The 18,853-nt window shown below is 33.6% G+C and overlaps 1 protein-coding gene across 4 annotated transcripts in view; it reads right to left on the minus strand.

Moving 5' to 3' along the window:
* The window catches only part of INTS6 (integrator complex subunit 6), a 118,225-nt gene that overhangs the window by 40,673 nt on the left and 58,699 nt on the right, over positions 1-18,853 (minus strand). For all 4 annotated transcript variants that reach the window (XR_010136786.1, XM_024257704.3, XM_024257703.3 and 1 more), the window contains 8 exons: positions 13,455-13,580; positions 11,548-11,702; positions 7,751-7,903; positions 7,491-7,623; positions 6,200-6,294; positions 3,637-3,747; positions 2,417-2,632; positions 230-356 (listed from right to left, as the gene is read on the minus strand). Coding sequence is in view for 3 of the 4 variants with exons in the window: in XM_024257704.3 (XP_024113472.1) it covers positions 230-356; positions 2,417-2,632; positions 3,637-3,747; positions 6,200-6,294; positions 7,491-7,623; positions 7,751-7,903; positions 11,548-11,702; positions 13,455-13,580 (1,116 nt within the window). In the remaining variant the exon portion in view is untranslated. The remainder of the gene's footprint in view (positions 1-229; positions 357-2,416; positions 2,633-3,636; positions 3,748-6,199; positions 6,295-7,490; positions 7,624-7,750; positions 7,904-11,547; positions 11,703-13,454; positions 13,581-18,853) is intronic.

Genomic DNA, 18,853 nt, shown 5'->3' on the forward strand with positions numbered 1-18,853 from the left:
CTGTTAAGAAAGGTTGTTACCTCTAGGGAAGAGCATGTGGGGCAACAGTGATGGTAGGAAGAAAGGTAGAGAATCAGGGATGATTCATCTTTTACTTCATTTGTTTGAACTTACAATAAGAATGTTATAGTACTGTAATAATTCTTTGAAATTTACATCACCATGCTATGCTTTTTCAGACTATAAAGAAAAAAAATTAAAAATACCAGTATTAAAACTATGATCTAACCTTCGTCCTGTCCTTTCAGAAATCTGCGAGTGCTCTTCAAAAGATTAGATCTCATTCTTGTTAAGTGATCCAAAAGATTTCGTCTTGGTATGTCATAAGCATTTCTAAATGTCTGTGGCTTCAAATCCTATTAAACAACATTCGAGGACAAAATTTATTGTCAAACATAGAATTACAAGAGACTAAAATCTCTAGCCTGCAGCATAGGTTTGGAAATAAGATATATAAACTAGTTAGCTTTAAAAAAATTAAATAAAGACATATGATATAATCTTAATGTACCGGTTCAGGGCCAAAAGATGAAAATTTGGTAGTGAGCTCAACCAAACAATCTCAATTCACCATCTAACTCTAAAGATTTTATTATATATTCTGGATAAAAGAAGTAAACTCATTTAAGTAAAAATCAATTTCCAAATTTTAAAAACTGAAGTTTTTTTAAAAACAGCTTTGATGTGTAATTTATATACCATAAAATCACCTATTTTAAGTATATAGTTTGATGAGTGTTAGTAAATTTATAGTTGTGAAACCATCATCATAATCCATTTCCACCATCCCCAAGTTCGTTGTACCCACTTGCAGTCAATCACTATTCCTATCCCCAGGCAACCACATGATTTGCTTTCTTTCTATGCTCCATTTTATAAATGGAATTTTGCAATGTCTAATCTTTTGTACTTGGCTTCTTTCAATTAGCATGATGTTTTTGAGATTCATTGACATTATTCATGTATCAGTAGTTTGTTCCTTTTTATTCCAGAGTAGTAGTCTATTATATGGACACACCACATCTTCTTTATCTATTCACCAGTTGATAGGCACTTGGACTGTTTCAAGTTTTTGGCTATTATGAAAAATGCTGCTATAAATTGGCATGCTAAGCCTACAAGTAGAATGACTGATTGTACAGCAAATTTATGTTTACACTTCTTAAGAAAATATCAACTATTTTCTATCAGTAATGTTAGGAGGGTTGCTCCACGTTCTCATCAATCCCTGTATTTTTTGTCTTTTAAATTTTATTCTTCCTAGCAGTTATGAAGTAGTATCTCGTTATGGTTTTAATTTGCATTTCCCTAATGGCTGATAAGGCTGAGCGTTACTTCATGTTATTTGTATTTGCATATTTTCTTTGGCGAAATGTCTGTTCAAGTATTTTGCCCATGTTTGTCCTTTTATTATTGAGTTACATGAATTCTTTATATATTTTGATACAAGTCCTTTATTTGATATGTGCTTTTCTCCCAAGCTGTAGCTTCCCTCTTCATTTTTAATGTTTCTTTTAAAGAGCAAAGTTTTTTTTTATTTTAATGAAATTCAATTTATCAACATTTTTGGTATGTACTTTTAGAAATCTTTGCTAACTCAACATCACGAAGATTTTTTCCTATGTTTTCTTCTAGAAGTTTATAGTTTTTGTTCTTACATTTAAGATCATGACCACTTCAAATAATATGAGGTAATGGTCAAATTCATTATTTTGCATATGGATATCCAATTGTTTCATTTGTTTAAAAGACTGTCTTCTTATCCACTAACGTATTTTAATATCTTTGTTAAGAATTGACTGTGTGTGTGAGGGCCTACATCTAGACTCAATTCTGTTCCACTAATCTCCTGTGTTTATCCTTATGATGGCACCACACTGCATGGATCACTGTAGTAAGTTTTACAATAAGTTTTAAAATCAGATGATATAAGTCTTCCAACTTTATTCTTCTAAAATTGTTTTGGCTATTCTAGGACCTTTACATTTCCATATAAATTTTAGAATCAGCTTGCCTATTTCTACAAAAAGGCTGCTGGGATAAAGATATCTGTAATCATGAGTACTCACAAAGCATTTTTGGATCATGCTGTGGGCCTAATAGGGTCATCAGTTTAAGTACAAAACTATAGTTAATTCTACCATCCACTATTGCAACTTAAAGCAATTTCTAAACCTCTGTTTTCTCATCTATAAAATAAACAAGTTAGTTTACTCTTCATCAATCTATCCATTCATTCACACATCATGTACAGTTTTAATTCTAGCACTGACAGTATAATGATCATTAGTCTACAAGGGTACAGAAGTACTCTTTAAAGTCTGGATAAACTGAATGTCAGAGTTAACAGAAAATGTGATTTATCCAGTAACATAACAGAACATAACGAGAGTAGCACTAAATTCATGATTATTACCTTATTCAGCAAAGCAACTTGGAACCCAGTGTATTCCTTCATATTAAGGTCTAGCAGTCTGTGAGGGACATCCTCTGAAATTCCCTGGAGGAGTTGTTGAAAATCTTTCCTATATGCCATTGATAAACCATGTGATCGGCTCCGGACTTTTATTCCAGTTTCCTGTACTACTTTTTTGCCTACAGATCCAATGACTCGATCAGATTCTATTTTGGCCTAAAGTAAAAATAAGTAAGAATTATCTTGATAAAATCTAAATTAATAAATCAGATACTAATGGTTATGATCTTCTATAAATTAAATATATATTTTTTAAGTATATAAGAAGTTAAAAACTCAAGTAGCATAGTTTATGTCAAGTATTGAGTAAATTAAACATAGTTTAAACAACAATGTCTTATGATTTTAAATCATTACAACTCTAAACTTTTGGGGCAGGACAAACACAATTTCAATTTATTATTTTATTTATTAATACCCACTATACTTAAACCATGAAATGTAAATGCACACTAAACGAAAATGTGTATTCCCAATTCAGGGGTGATAGAAAATTATTTTTTTTAAATCATCATTACGTAAGACATTTTTACTAGCACATCAATATGGCAAATAATTATGCAGTTCTTCCCTGGAAAGCAAGAAGCAATGTTTTGACTCCTCCCAAACTGCCTTTTGATTTGTAGTTAAGGTAGCGATGTCAGAAGTACTGGAAAAATAATGTATTTCATAGGGCATTAATAATTTCACAGTCAGTTAAACTATATACTGCTTGACTACTATAGTATTTATTAATGTGATTTATGGCCAGAATGACAAAATTCAGTGTTTTCTACAAACATTTCAAAGAAACTCCGATTCTGAAAGAAAAATCTGCAGGTTTCAAAACGTAAAGTTTTTTTTTCTTTTTTAAGGAAAAATGACTTTCTAATCTAAATTTCTCAAAAGATAAATAATGTTCACATATAAGAAGTCTAGGACCACACTCATGAAGCCATTTTCATAAATTAGGAATTATTGTACAATTTTCAAATTAATGTTTCAAAACATAGCACACCATGGACGTGAGACAGAATTATGTAATATATGGCTCTAAAATGTAATATATTAATATAATGGAATTCCATTAGAACCATCAAGAACTAGCTTTTAACCTGTTTAACTATCTTAGCCAAAACCATTCAAAATACTTAATGGCTCACTCTATTTCTTGATATTACCTGTTGACTCAGTTTTTTGAGGTATGAAATGACACTGTAACTAAGTCCATATTCCATACTGTCTGCTATTAGGTTAGGTGCTCCCATCATCCTAACAGCTTTCTTCAAGGGCTATAGGAAAAAAGAAAACATCATTCAATATTAAGCTTATTAAAAACTTATGGTTCCATGTATAGTCTGTCTTAAAATTTTCTCCAAAAAATTATTTCCCCTTCTTTTCCTCAATAAGGAAGTAACACAATCATATTTATGTTTCAGTAAAATGTTTGTCAGTGGGATGAAAGGCCGTTTGAAGTAGTTAAAAAGGATTAGAGGCCATAATAACTCCCCAAGACAAGAAGGATAAGATACTGGACTTCCTTGGTACCACTGGGAGAAACTAGGTTTGGAATAAATGGACAGAAGACACATTCTAGAGGTAGCTCTGATAAAACGTGGGTAGTAAGTGAAAAACAAGGAAAATGCAAGATTTCTACTTTGAGTAATTAGCTGCTCAACCACTCACTAGTTATATGATTCTAGATCAGATTATAAATAAGCTCTCTGGCTCTCTGTGGCTTAGTTTCTCATTTGTAAAATGGGGATAATAACAATATCTACTCTTACAGGGTTGTCATGGGATTAAATGAGTTAATACACATAGAGCACTTTATAAAACCACTGGGTACAAATTATTAATCATTACTATTATTATCATATGCTGAGCTGAAAAAAACAAGCTCTGAAGGAAACATAAGCAGGAGGAAAAAACAATCTAATATTTATTATGGATGTGGAAGTTGAAAGTTAAAAAACCTTTCAATTGTAAGGAGAGACTGAGAAGTACTTTATACGATGAAAAATATCACTAGCAAGAATGTCTAGCATTTGTGAATTGGATGGAGCCAGAAAAAGGATGATAATCGTTGACATATTAGAAAGTGTATAAGCACTGGTGTCAAACTGAAATCATATCCCAGCCCTGATATTTAACACCTATCTGGCTTGGCTAAATCCTCAGGGTTGCCACGAAATGTAAATGAGTCAACGTATGTAACAGTTCCTATTCAAAGTGTTTGTTCTTTTTTGTCCTTCTACTTGCCAGGCACTGTGTGCTAGACATTCAATACAACTTATCTGTTAGAACTATAAAATGTCATGATTTTTAAAGCTCAATAAATTAATCTCCTAATTATATTAGGGATGATTTAGAAAGATTATTTATAGCCAAATGCTATAATATTCCTGCATCAAAACAGAATACATAAGTGATTTTAAGTACTTTTGTTAAAAAGTTATCTTTCACAAACTAAATCATGTATTTAATAAAATGCACATTATTGGTTTTACCTACTATGATACACTAATTTTGAAGTAATCAAGTCCTCTAAAGCATATGGTTCTATAAGAATATACACTTATCCACCTTACAAAGTGTTTCTAGAGATTTGGGAAATAATACAACAAAAATTATTGTGCACCCTTATAAAGAAACATAGTCGGCCCTACATATCTGTGGATTCCGTATTCTGTGAATTCAACCAACCACAGACTGAAAACGTTAGGAAAAAAAATGGATCGTTGCATCTGTACTGAACATATATACAGACTCTTTTTTCCTTGACATTATTCCTTAAACAATACAGTATAATAAGTATATACATATTAAGTAACCTAGAAATGGTTTAAAGTATACAAGAGAATGTGTGTAGGTTATATGCAAATACTATGCATTTTATATGAGGGACTTGAGCATCTGTGACTTTTGGTGTCCACAGGTGATCCTGGAGCCAATCCCTCACAGATACTGAGAGACAACTATAATCACAAAACTGTAATTTTAAAAGGTAGTACAACACTCGAGGTTAAAAGCCTAAATCTAAGCCAGACTGAATTTCAGGCCCCTCATCCCTTCACATATTAGGTATGTAGTCTTGTGCAAATTATTTAATTTTTAATGCCTTAGTTTCCTCATCTGTGTAACAGAACCAATAGTCATTGCTACCTCATAGGGTAACTGTATAAATTAATGATGTTGCTTAGGACAGTACCTGGCCTACGTAAGCAGTACATAAATGTTCTCATGATCACGATCATCATCACTACTCTGCAAATCACTGAAACCTCTCTTTACCTTTACATCTATAGTGGTCATTTGTATACTCAATTTTCATGTCATTTAATCTATAAAAGCAATAAATAAAAGTTTATAATACCCACAATAAACCATAAGCATAATATAATTAACAATTTTTTTTTTTTTTTTTTTTTTTGGAGACGGTGTTTCGCTCTTGTTGCCCAGGCTGGATGGAGTGCAGTGGCACAATCTCGGCTCATTGCAACCTCTGCCTTCTGGTTTCAAGCGATTCTCCTGCCTCAGCCTCCCGAGTAGCTGGGATTACAGGCGCCCGCCACCACGCCCAGCTAATTTCTGTATTTTCAGTAGAGACGGGGTTTCACCATGTTGGCCAGGCTGGTCTTGATCTGACCTCATGATCCACCCGCCTCGGCCTCCCAAAGTGCTGGGATTACAGGTGTGAGCCACTGTGCCCGGCCAACAAGTTCTTTTAAATAATATTCTTACCCCGAGATAGTAGGGAGGCATTGTCTTCAAATAACTTTCAAATGACTGTCTCCACTTCAATGTTGGTTTTGCTTTATGCACTTTAAACAAGTCATCTAGAAACGTATAATGTGAACAAACTATCACTACTCATTATTTTCACACATAGAAGCCAAGTCAAAGACGTTTCCTTTTTAAAGTCTGCTTTGTTATTTTTGAGAGAGTAACATCAGACGTTTTTTAACATGAAAGTCAGTAAGATTTACGGTTTTGTCATTTTCTATAAAATGACAAGATGCCAATTATGGCCTAAAAGTACATGCAGGAATTAAGTTAGAATCAGAAAATACACAAGGAAAATCTATGCCCTCCCTAGACCTAGACACAAAGCAGATTTGAAGACAGAAACAAAGCATGCACAATGTTTTCTATAAAATATACCTACTAATATTTTGACTATAACTTTTAAATTTAATGTGATTTCATGGGAGGTAAGTTTTCTCCAACAGCACTCCTCAAAAATCATAGCTAGATTGTACCTAGAAACTAACTTTAGGCTTTTATCAAATTATTTTGGAACAAATTCCTTTATTTAAAAAATATTTGCCAAATAAAAATTAAAGTGTAGATAAATTCTTAGAAAATGCACTCAGATCTTGTTAACTATACTATGCTTCTACAAAACGTCTCATTTCAAACAGAAAGCCTATATTACCAATTCTAACTGTTAGAAATCTGGCTTGCAGAAAAGTTAGAATATTTAATTAAAAAATTTAAAATGTAATACCTTTGGCTGGGCACAGTGGCCCATGTCTGTAATCCCAGCACTTTGGCAGGCCAAGGCGGGCGGATCACCTGAGGTCAGGAGTTCAAGACCAGCCTGGTCAACACGGTGAAACCCTGTCTCCACTAAAAATAAAAAACTTAGCTGGGCATGATGGTGTATGCCTGTAGTCCCAGCTACTTGGGAGGGAGGCTGAGGCAGGAGAATCGCTTGAACCTGGGAGACGGAGGTTGCAGTGAGCTGAGAATACGCCACTGCACTCCAGCCTGGGTGACAGAGCGAGACTCCATCCCCCCGCCAAAAAAAGTAATACCTTTATTAAATTGCAGACTAAAAAGTGTTTCAATATCATCTTTTAATTTACTATAAACACGAACAGGTTGTTATATTTTCTTACACATGTTCAATATTTTAGAATATTCAAAATATTTTCATTGATTTCCAGAAGACAAGAAAAACTACAAAGAAATGCGCTTTAGGAAAACTTTTATATGCTAAGCCAAGGAGAAAGTGACAAGAATGACTTACCTAAGAGGGGAAGAAGGACTGGATAATTGTAAGGCATCACAAATAAGTTGACACAGTTCAGTGCTGTACTGGCTTTCAAGTAACCAAAAGGATGACCAAGTTCACTGTATTTTGCACTATTGCTCACGTACACCTGTTAAAAAGGAGCAGTTAAAACTTTAATAACCTTTAAAGAATGTTACATAAACCATTGATTCAATTCAGCTTTTTAAGAAACACCTCATTTAAATTTTGGGGTCACTGTAAGTTGTTCAGCTCACCTGCCAACATGTTTGAGGAGATTTCCTTTCCAGGATAAATTGAGTCAGTGGTGAAGGTTCCAACTCATATTTGTCAAAAGGAAGTTTATCAATAACCATTGGTTCACAGTCTGTACAGGAAAACTTCACTACAGGATGAGATGTACGAGGTGGCTAAAGGGGAAAGTCTTGTAATTACTACTTACATGAAATTCCAGAAACAAAACTAAGTATCCCTCATTATCAAAATTTACTCAGTTCCTCCGTCTTGCTAATAAGAGTTTGATTTACTGCTAAAAGCAACATTAAGCTGAAAGAAAACACTTGAAAATGTAATGCTAAAGTTATGTAATATTCACAAGAAAAAGAAACACTTGAAAATCTATAGAAATGAAAATATTTTTAGGTCTTATGCAAAATTTAGTAATTGAGCATTCATTAATTTTTACATCCAAAAAATGAGAAATGTATATAGAAACTCTCACAAGTCTTCATTTGTAGCAATTACTTATAGAGTAGTGACTTCCAAAGTAATCATAGATCTTGATCAGTTTTTGAACATACTATATATTTCTAATTATATAAATTATAAATGTAGATGTGCATAACAAAATATATACCAAAATGGTATTAAAATAGGAGAAAAATAACCATAAATAGAACTTCTAATGTTTCCTTCCCTATTCCAGCAATCATTTTGGTAAACTCTATAGGATACACACCCTTATTTTAGAAACCCCTGTTCTAGAGGTATAAAAAAGTAATACTTTTTTTTAAAAAGGCATGTTACCCCCCAATCTACCTCTTAATAGTCCTCTTCCTAAAAATCTCACAAATTGTGAACAAAATGAGCTATGAGGAAATAATTTTAAATTTCAAAGCTATAAAGGACTCTATTGGCCTCAGTTATTGCTTATACCCTGGTGGTTCACGAATCTACTGTGTTGGGGCCAGATGGCTCCTATTTCTCTGCTGTATCTAACTACCCACTAGACATAACCTGAATCTTCCACAGGTCCCTCAGACCAATATGTACAATTGTTTCTTCTCCCCCAAGCTACAAAACCTGTTCTAAAAACCTAGCCGTTATTCTTGATATCTTCCCCTCATCCTCCATATTTAACTGTCACAAAGACCTGGATAAACTGATAACACAAATTCTAAGGCACTTACCAGAACACATAAACATGGCAGGTAGTCATTAGTAGTTGCTGCCTTCTGTCAATACTAAACTCTCATCTCTCTAGAAATGTTATCTTCTATTTCTTACCACTTTAATTTGGTCCCTCATCATTTCTCAGATTAGACTAGTACAAATGCTTTTTGCTTTGTTTAGTTTCTAATCAGTCCCCCTCTGATCAATCCTATGGCAGTGAAATATAAATAGGATCATATAATTTCCCTATCTAAAACTGTTTGGTAAAAGTAACAGCCAATCACCTAAAAATAGGGTTTAGACACTTAACATCACATATAAAGATCGTCGATGATCTGGTCCCTATCTGCCTTCCCACCACCACGCCATACAGACCCCATGCTTCAGCCATGCCAAGTACTTATTTTCTCCCTTGCATATTGCAAACAAAGTTTAGAAGAATGAGTTGGCACGTAACAACCTCTAAAAGACCTCTTACCTCATACCCCTTCCCACTCTGTACTCCAAAAACACACCAGGCTGTCAGGCCCACCTCCTCTGGCTCTGCCGCAACCCTCCATTACAGTTGGTACACTGTACTCTATGATGTGTACATGTCTGACCTGCCCATAGATGGGTAATGTTCAGAGGAGAAGCACTATGTTTTACTCATCTTGTGCTCCTGTGCCTAGCATGCACCTGACACACAGTTTATTGAATCAGTCCACAAAACACACTTATTCTGTGAATAAAAATACTGAGATCCAAGAGGGAAAGTGGAGGGAAAGATCCTCTAGAACTTAGCCAAGAAAATTTTGCATATATGATTTCGTTTAATCCCCAAAACAACCCTATGAGATGGAGGTATAAGCCACTTAACAGATGGGAAATTGAAGCTTACAAAAGATAACCAAAGGCACTAATTAGTAACTAACTAATAGTGCTGTGATTCAAATTCACATCTTGTAAATTACACTTAACTTCAGTAGCAATATTTCTTCAATATTGTAATTTATAAAAATTCCACTTCCCCTAATATCCTTCAGTTACTAAAGTTTTCCAGTTCTTTCCAATATTATTTCTTATTATTCTCTCTTCCATCATCATAATTCAACCACTTAAAATCTCTTATGTGAACCATATCAATAGCCCTCATAGGTAACCTACCTGCCTTTCAACTCATCTCCCCCTTCTAATTTTACTGCATATAACCACCACCAAATCAATTTTTCTAAAGATGTCTGTTAAAAACATCCTCAACTGCTCTCCGAACTCCACTGTTAAAAAGCTAATATTCCTTAACCCTGCATTTAAAGTCATAAGCAATTTGGTTAGTTTAATAGTACTGTCAATGTCCTATATACATGTTATGATCTACCCATACTCAGCTACTTGTTACTCCTCTAAACATACTTTGTTCTTTTTCACTTCCATATTTTTTTTCTCATACTATTTCCTTCTCCAATTGAAGTCCTACCCACCCTCTATGGCTTGTAAGAATTTGTGATAGACTGCTAGAGCAGCATTAATAGATAAGGGTTCTGATACTGGTTTTGGATTTCTTTCCATTACAACTCAGGTACTGTATGTTCTCCTGTACATGTTAAATAAATATAATAGAATAACCAACATGAAAATATTTCATACAAATACGGTATCTGTTCTGTAACAGTTGAAAGAGCACCAGAAGAGAAAGTAAAATGACCAGAGAAATTGGAAGCTTCTCCATAAAGCCAGACTAAAAAACTACGATGGTTCTATCAGAAAAAAAGAAAAGGTATAAAGAAGATACTTCAATGAAATTTAGAAAACCTTAACTTCATGCACTACTTTATTAAATCCCTAATGAATAAAGGAAATATCACTTTATAAACTCAAAATAAAAATTATCCTGAAGAGCTGATACAGGTTTGAAGTACAAAAGGTTTCAAAAAGGTTTTGTTGTATGAAACATTATTAGACTGCTTAATGATCTCTGAAATACAATTCTTATTTTCTAAGGGTAAAATCAAGAACCACTGCCATGCTCTCCCACAAAATATCCCTTAATGCCCTCAGATACTTGGAAAAAAAATATGGAAAAAAAGAGTACACTAACACGACTAAATGGATATTAATTTGTATAAATGTACCCTATTATTTTAAGAATTATATAATGAATACTGATAATTCACCATGATCACTCAGCAAACTTCATTGTTCCTAAAAATAATTCAGGTAAACAAAATCAGAAAATCTGTTCTAGCTTAAACCTCCAATCTGCAACACTGTATATAACTAAAACCATACACATCAATATGAATTTAAGACTAAGTCCTAAAAATTGCAGGCAAACTATCAAAATTATTTTCTAAGCCTTCGTTTAAATCCTAAATTATGTCCCAGAGACAAATCCTCATTTAGAGTCTAAAGACGAAATTCTGAACCCAGAAGCCAAGAATAAAAATCACGAGCATAGTATTAGATTCTAAAGGAAGGAGATGCCTTTTTTCTATTACTTCATAATAAACAAAGTAACAGGGTATCATAGCAAAGCAACATAATAAAGTAACAGGGTATCACAGCACTTTGAACATCTGTCTAATCCCCATAAATTAATCACAGCTTTGACAACAGAATTTAAAACTAATAGGAAAGACAGCTGAATGGTTACTATTACATAGTTACAGTCTCTGGTACTTACTAGTGTTGGCGAATTTTGATCTGGCCAAAAAGACTCTGGAACAGGCCAATGACCTATAGGAACCCCAGTTTTAGGATTTGGTCTGACATATATGAGTTTGTGACAGCTATGCCAAGGCTGAGATCCAAAAGGCCTTGATATATCTGGCTGCCCATCTATAACAAAGAAATTAAGACAAAGAAAGCATATATCATAAGGGGGGGATAAGCATAAAAAGTTAAATTATATCCATTATTACTTAAATTAATAAAAAATTCCTAATATTTGTTCTTTTGTAGGTTTTCCTATTTTTCTTAAATGGCAGAACACTATGTCTGCTTAACATTTAGACTAGATTGTAATTCATTAGACAATAAGTACAAATTCCAACTGAGTTCGCCAGTTCAAAGGAGGTCCGCAGCATCCTTTGCCTTCCCAACTGGAACATATAAAACATACTTTACGGTGAATATCTGTTTGATGAATGACATGTTTTCTTCATCAGATGATAAGATCAAGTACCCAATTCGCCACCTTTATCATCATATCCCAAATGTCAAAAACAGTGCCAGGCACACAATAAATACTAGAATAAATAAGTATTGCAAATTGAGTATTTCTTAGAAATCATTTTAACTGAAGCCTTAAAAAAAAAAACTTAATAAGCAAATCTAGACCAAAGCACCTGCCTTTAATCTAAAATAACTTTAGCAAAACACCATCTTCAACAATTCAGTAAACATTTACTAGTACTAAACTCTAAACAAAGCATTAAAATAATTTAAAATAAATACATTGTAACAATTAAATTTTTTTTTAAGTTTGGTTTTGTTAAAGCAGACATCACATAACTTACTGTTATCACCCATTCCTTCCCTATAGTACCCTCTCAGTGCCCCCATTCTTTCATCTCTATGATCTTTCTCTTCTCCCAGGTACCTACTTTAGTGGACCACCTCTGTGAATTATCATTAAATGATTCTCTAAATCTTTTTGTGTGTGTGTGTGTGTGTTTTGTTGTTGTTTTTTTTGAGATGGAGTTTCACTCTTGTTGCCCAGGCTGGAGTGCAATGGCGCAATCTCCACTCACTGCGCAACCTCTGCCTCCCGGGTTCAAGCAATTCTCCTGCCTCAGCCTCCCGAGTAGCTGGGATCATAGGCATGCGCCACCACGCCTGGCTAATTTTGTATTTTTAGTAGACACGGAGTTTCTCCATGTAGGTCAGGCTGGTCTCAAACTCCCAACCTCAGGTGATCCACCCGCCTTGGCCTCCCAAAGTGCTGGGATCAGGGGTTTGAGCCACCGTGCCCAGCAATGACTCTCTAAATCTTGAAATAGGTAACATACAATGCAGAGGGTCTCAACTATAAACCATCCATTGGTTCTACTATAACTCCTTATATCCACTGGCTATTGGAAATAGTTCATGATTACAGAAGCCAAGAAAAAGCCAGGTGGGACTCAGCTAGAGTTAGAAGAGGCAAAGCTGGTTCCTCATTTTTGACCCACATAAACCATTTAGTTTCAATCAGTTTGATCCCTGGTACAAAAGTAGCTAAGGAGTTAAACATCTAGGATTGAACACTTTGGGAATTAAAGGGCATAGGAGAAGCATATATATGTTAAGAGGCAATTGTATAATACTACAAAGAAATTATAAAGTTGCTTATCTATAAATCCTTGAAAAGGCTTTTGACTCATCAAAATGTCAGGCAATAGACAATCATTAATACAAAAAGGTGATGCTACTAGACTACCATTAGTTTACCTTGACTTTCCTATTTAATCTTCCTTCTTTATCAACAGCCTTTCTGTCTTAATAATTTGCCCTTGTCTATCTTAAGGCCAAATCACAGTAAGTTTTCAGTTCTAGTTGAATAAACAATAAAGCAAGTTTTGAATGTCTAAAAGAAAAGTGCAATAATACCTTCTACAGGGGAAGGATCTGGTCCTGCTTTTTCAAAGTTTATTACCACCCCACTTTGTACTTTCTGCACCAAGGACTCCAGACACTGATTAAGCATTCTTGGAGAACACACAGAATATGAACGGCCTGAGATTAAAAAAAAAAAAGAAGAAGAATATAGTAAACTAGTTAGTTGCACGAATTCCTATCTTTAGCAAGAAAAAAACAACTGTGGGGTTTCTGACAGTACTAATTAACAAAAGTTCAATGGTAAAAGTTGACTAATTTCATTATCTTATGGAAGAATGCACAAAAATCATTATTTCCAACCAACCACCAATCCCATTTTGTGAGAGTATGTAAATTTTTTCTTCTAATTACAGATATTTGGAACATAGAATTCTTGGTCTGAACAAAACACAATGAAAACAAGTCACATATTTTATGTTTTTTAAAACATATATTAAAAAAACACTATCTCCAACTGTTATGCAATATAATTTATCTTTAACACATATACACACACACATCTAGTAACTGTCTCCCCAAAATCTTATTCCTGCTTAACAAAAGTATTATCACTAAGATTTACTGTGCACATAGTAGACATGTAATAACTACTTAACTAGTTTACTGGCAGTTTTTAAGTATTTTAAATATTTGCATTTTAATATACAGATGGTAGCATGTACTTTTCTGAATTTCACTTAGCTTATGTAAATACTTGGGAATTACGTGTCTTACGTGAATTCCCCTTTTGTACGTTTTAACCAATACTACTTTTGGTTCAGAAGCATTAAATACTAGTGATTTTTTTAAAAAAGATACCAGTGAAAAGATCTTTTAAAGAGGAATTTTCAACAAAAATATCTAGACCTTTGCTATACAATACTTTATATACTAGACACATGTAGCTATTGAGAACTTGAAATATAGCTAGTCTGAATTGAAATGTATAGTGAGTATAAAATATACACCTGATTTTGTTGACTTAGTATGAAAAAATATAAAACATCTCATTAGTAATTTTAAAATATCAATCTCATACTGAAGTAATAAGGATATATTGATTTAAATAAAATATATTATTAGAATTAATTTCATCTATTTTTAATTTTTAAAGTGGCTACTATGAAATTTTCAATTACATATGAAATTTGAATCAGATTTCTATTATACAGTTCTGATCCAGACCAACACTAAAAACCTTGACAGCTAAAACTCAATCTTTGGCCAAATATTTTGCAACATTATTTGTAATAAGCTCAATATGACGCCCTACTCTTTTACACATTCAACCAATTATTTCACAACACAAGCTACGTCATTACATTTGACACATCAAATTACTCATATCAACTTACACTTAACTGATTTGTTAAAGGCTACTCAGAAAAGAGAACATTACAGACAATGGTGATTCAAATCCTCAAAGTCAGCTTTACTTAGAAAAAATAAATATAACAACTTAACTGTATAAAATAATGATGATTATAACCTTAACAAATATCTACCAATTACTGAGTATCTATGTGCCTGGCACTGTTCCAATCATTTTATGATTATTAATTTCTTTAATCCCAGCAACAATTGTATGGGTTATTTTCCCCATTTTACAAATGAGAACACTAAGGCACAGAAAGGCTAACTAACTTTTCCAAGTTAGTATAGTGATAGAGTTACAATTCAAACCCTTACAGTGTATCAGAAACTATTCTGGATACCCTTTGTCCCTTGGAAATCCTCTGTTAATTTGAAATCAGTACTTAAAATAGAGCATCTATATGAAGTCATGCTTATTTGAAAGAACTGGTAAATTCAAATTTTTTTCTAAGTCAATTTAAGTATATACAAAAAGCAATCCATAAAAAGGCTAACCATCTTTACATGCAAAATATTAGAAGTTTACATAAAGGTTGAGTATCTTATTTCATGAAATTTAAGCATATTCCTAAGATGTCATTAAAAAGCAAAAATTTTAAAGTATATAAACTATGATAATTATCTCTGCTCTCCTAAGTTGTGTCATCAATTAAGAAAACATAAGCAAATCAATCTTAACACGAAATAAAATTACTAATCAGTATATTTTACAAAAATTGAAGAAAAAGAATAAAATGAGTCATTTAGCAAATAAAAATCTATTAATTATTTTAAAAGTTAAACAGAAATAGCAAATTTTGCTTTCTTTACAAAGTGAGCCTATATCCTACGTAATGTTCCTCACGCGTACTTATTGTCTATGTCAAAACTTACTCCTTGGGATATACGACACTTTGTGCTAATGCATAAAGTTTCTAGGATCACTACTTGTATTTGTGAAAAAAGTTTTATTAGCACACACCTTCAAGTCAAGAAGCTGTCTCACTTTGGGTTATGTAGAGTCCACAAAAAAGTCAAACTAAATATAGTGAGTCTAAAGGCAGTATTAGCATCTTTGTCAAATAGAGAAGAAGCAAATGAACATTTCTAAGTTGGTTAATAGTCCTTACAGAGGCTAAGAAAGTTAAATGTATTTAATCTAGAAATATCTATAATTTTTATAAAATACTTTAAAAATTCTTGATATATTCAACAACATGTCTATTACACATTTTAAAATTTGCTATCATCCTTGCACCTCCCCTAAACCTGCTTCTCCCCAGTGTACCATCTCAGTCCTTGGCACAGCCATCCATCTCTAGTGGTTCAGACCAACTGAATCACCTGGGAACCATCCTGGATTGCTTCTTCCCTTATTGTCCTCATCCTTGGTTCTCTTTTGCATTAAGCCACCTCTCACGACCTCCAAAGCTAGCATAGAACACAGTACTACTACTAGTCTTCCTGCTTTCATTCTTGCCACTCTATATTCTCATCTAACAGGTGAAGTGGTATTTCAGAAATAGAAATCAGATGTCACCTCCTATAAAAAGCCTTCAAAAGGCTTCCCATCATACTTGGAAAATAAAAAAATATTTATTGTAGCCTAAAGAGCCATTCAATATTTGGCCCCTGCCTACCTCTCTAAACCTAGCTATTACCCTATTCCTCCCTTTCCTTGCCATTTTCTCTGCCTAGATATTTGTGTAATTAACTCCATTATTCAGGTCTCTGCTCAAATGTTACCTCCTCAGATGAAAACTTAGGTAGAATATTCTTTCTCTGCCTTAAGTTAGTCTCTATTCCCTTACTCTGTTTTGTCTTCATAGTAGGTAGCACCCTACTATCTACTACAATAGTAGTAGGTAGTACTACTATAAAATATCATTTATTTACTTTACATGACTATTATCTGTTACTCAGTACAAAGATGTAAGCTTCCTATTGTTCCTGCTATACTCCCAACACCCAGTAACAGTTATTTAGCATAGAGTGGGCACTCATTAATTACCTGGTATCAAAAGAAAAATGCTTACAATGACTACAATTATGCAATTTAAAAAAATACATAGAAAGAAATGTATTATTATTTTGGCAATACAGATGAATTTTTTCCAACATTTCCTTAGTGAACATGAATTACTCCATAATGGGAAAAATAAATGTACACAAATACACACATAAACAACTACTTCAAATTTTTTTTTTTTTTTTTTTGTGAGACAGAGTCTCTCTCTGTCAGCCAAGCTGGAGTGCAGTGGTACGATCTCAGCTCACTGCAACTTCCACCTCCTGGGCTCAAGCAATTCTCCTGCCTCAGCCTCCCGAACAGCTGGGATTACAGGCGTGTGCCACCACGCCCAGCTAATTTTTGTATTTATAGTAGAGACAGGGTTTCACCATGTTGGCCAGGCTGGTCTCAAACTCCTGACCTCAGGTAATCTGCCCGCCTTGGCCTTCGAAAGTGCTGGGATTACAGGCGTAAGCCACCGCGCCCGGCCAACCTTAAGTTTTAAAAATGCACAGGAATTGTTAGCAGTGATTTACATATTTGGATAGTGCAATACCACTGGGTATTATCTTTTTTGTTCTTTCTGCTTTTCTGGTGTTCCCCAAAACTTTCTTTAGTGAACATCCTTTAAATTAAAAAAGAAAGAAAACACATTATTCAGAGATATGAAAAGGTGAGTGGCATTTGAGCGGCTTAGTCTTATTGCTAGTAAGAGCATGAAAAGGGGCAAATAAACTATCACATCAGGAAGGATTTAGAATGTATATTTAGGGAAGACTTCCTAATTTCTTGACTAAGATTTATGCATCATTGAAAGATATCACCAAGGATGACTTTGGAACTTCTCCTCTAGAGATGTTCCTTTCAAAGAATAAGCAAAGTAGCTTTAATATATTACTGCCTAAAGGCAAGACTGCTACATGATGTCTCATGGTTCATTTCAGACTCTTTGATTATATCACTCACTTGACTTCACACTCTGAATATTCCTGATCCTAGTGACAAAAGTTATTGTATATTTAAGTCCCAAAAGTTCATCATAATTCTAAGTTCAAACTAAGTAATTCCTAGTAAGGAATTTCCAATGTTGAGAATGTTATAGCCTCCAAGCCTTTCAGAACCTGTTAAGTAAAATCCCCAGAGTTAAAAAAAAAAAAAAAAAAATTTTTAACAAGGGTGCCAGTTCAAAGCTGGAAACTAAAATTTCATGAATATAAATGTGCACCCTCCCACAGAAAAAAATACGACTGTCACCGAAAAATATTATCTATGTAAAGAGAATTGTTCGTTAATTTTCAAATTTAGATGACAGGTTGTTCCTAAAAAAAAATTACATATATGCCTTTTTTTACCCTTTGTTAATTAAATTGTGAAGGCATTACAAAAGTTCACAAAAAGCATTTCTATAAAATGAAAGCCTTTAATGACATGAATAACAGTTTTCTATCTATTTCACACACCTGTGTAAGGTTAATCCCTTTTTGTCTGTGAATTTTGCAGATTTCCAAAATCCATAGAATTTTAGAAAAAATGCACCTAAAATATTAATTAGAACTTACATTTTCTCTTATGTAGCTGGCTATGACGAATCTCATTAGAGCACCAACTGTGTCTGCAGATTATGTCACAGGCCCTTATCATAAGTAAAACAGTGGAATGCTAGACTTGCACATTTTAATATCAAATACAGAATTTGATATTAAAATTATTTTAATAAAATTCTCAGGTGAGAACTGAAATGCTCCATGAAAGCAAAAATGCCGTGTCTGTCTTACTGACTACTGAAAGCCAAAAGCATGGAACAATACTTGGTACACAGTAGGCACGCAATACATACCTATATGAAATTAATCCACCTGTTAGCCAATTCTATATTAAATGAGTTCTGAGTTGATTACATATTGTATTTCAACATTTCCCTTGATGTTCACTTAGCATAGTACCTATCTAATCTGATGTATAAGTGAAACAGAAGCTGGATAAGACCTCACTACCTGTTTCCTTTAATCTATCAATCTCTCTGCCTCTGGGAAAAATTGCACTTAAC

This window comes from Pongo abelii, chromosome 14 (genome assembly GCF_028885655.2).
Source record: "Pongo abelii isolate AG06213 chromosome 14, NHGRI_mPonAbe1-v2.0_pri, whole genome shotgun sequence".
In the NCBI taxonomy this organism is placed as follows: Eukaryota; Metazoa; Chordata; class Mammalia; order Primates; family Hominidae; genus Pongo; species Pongo abelii.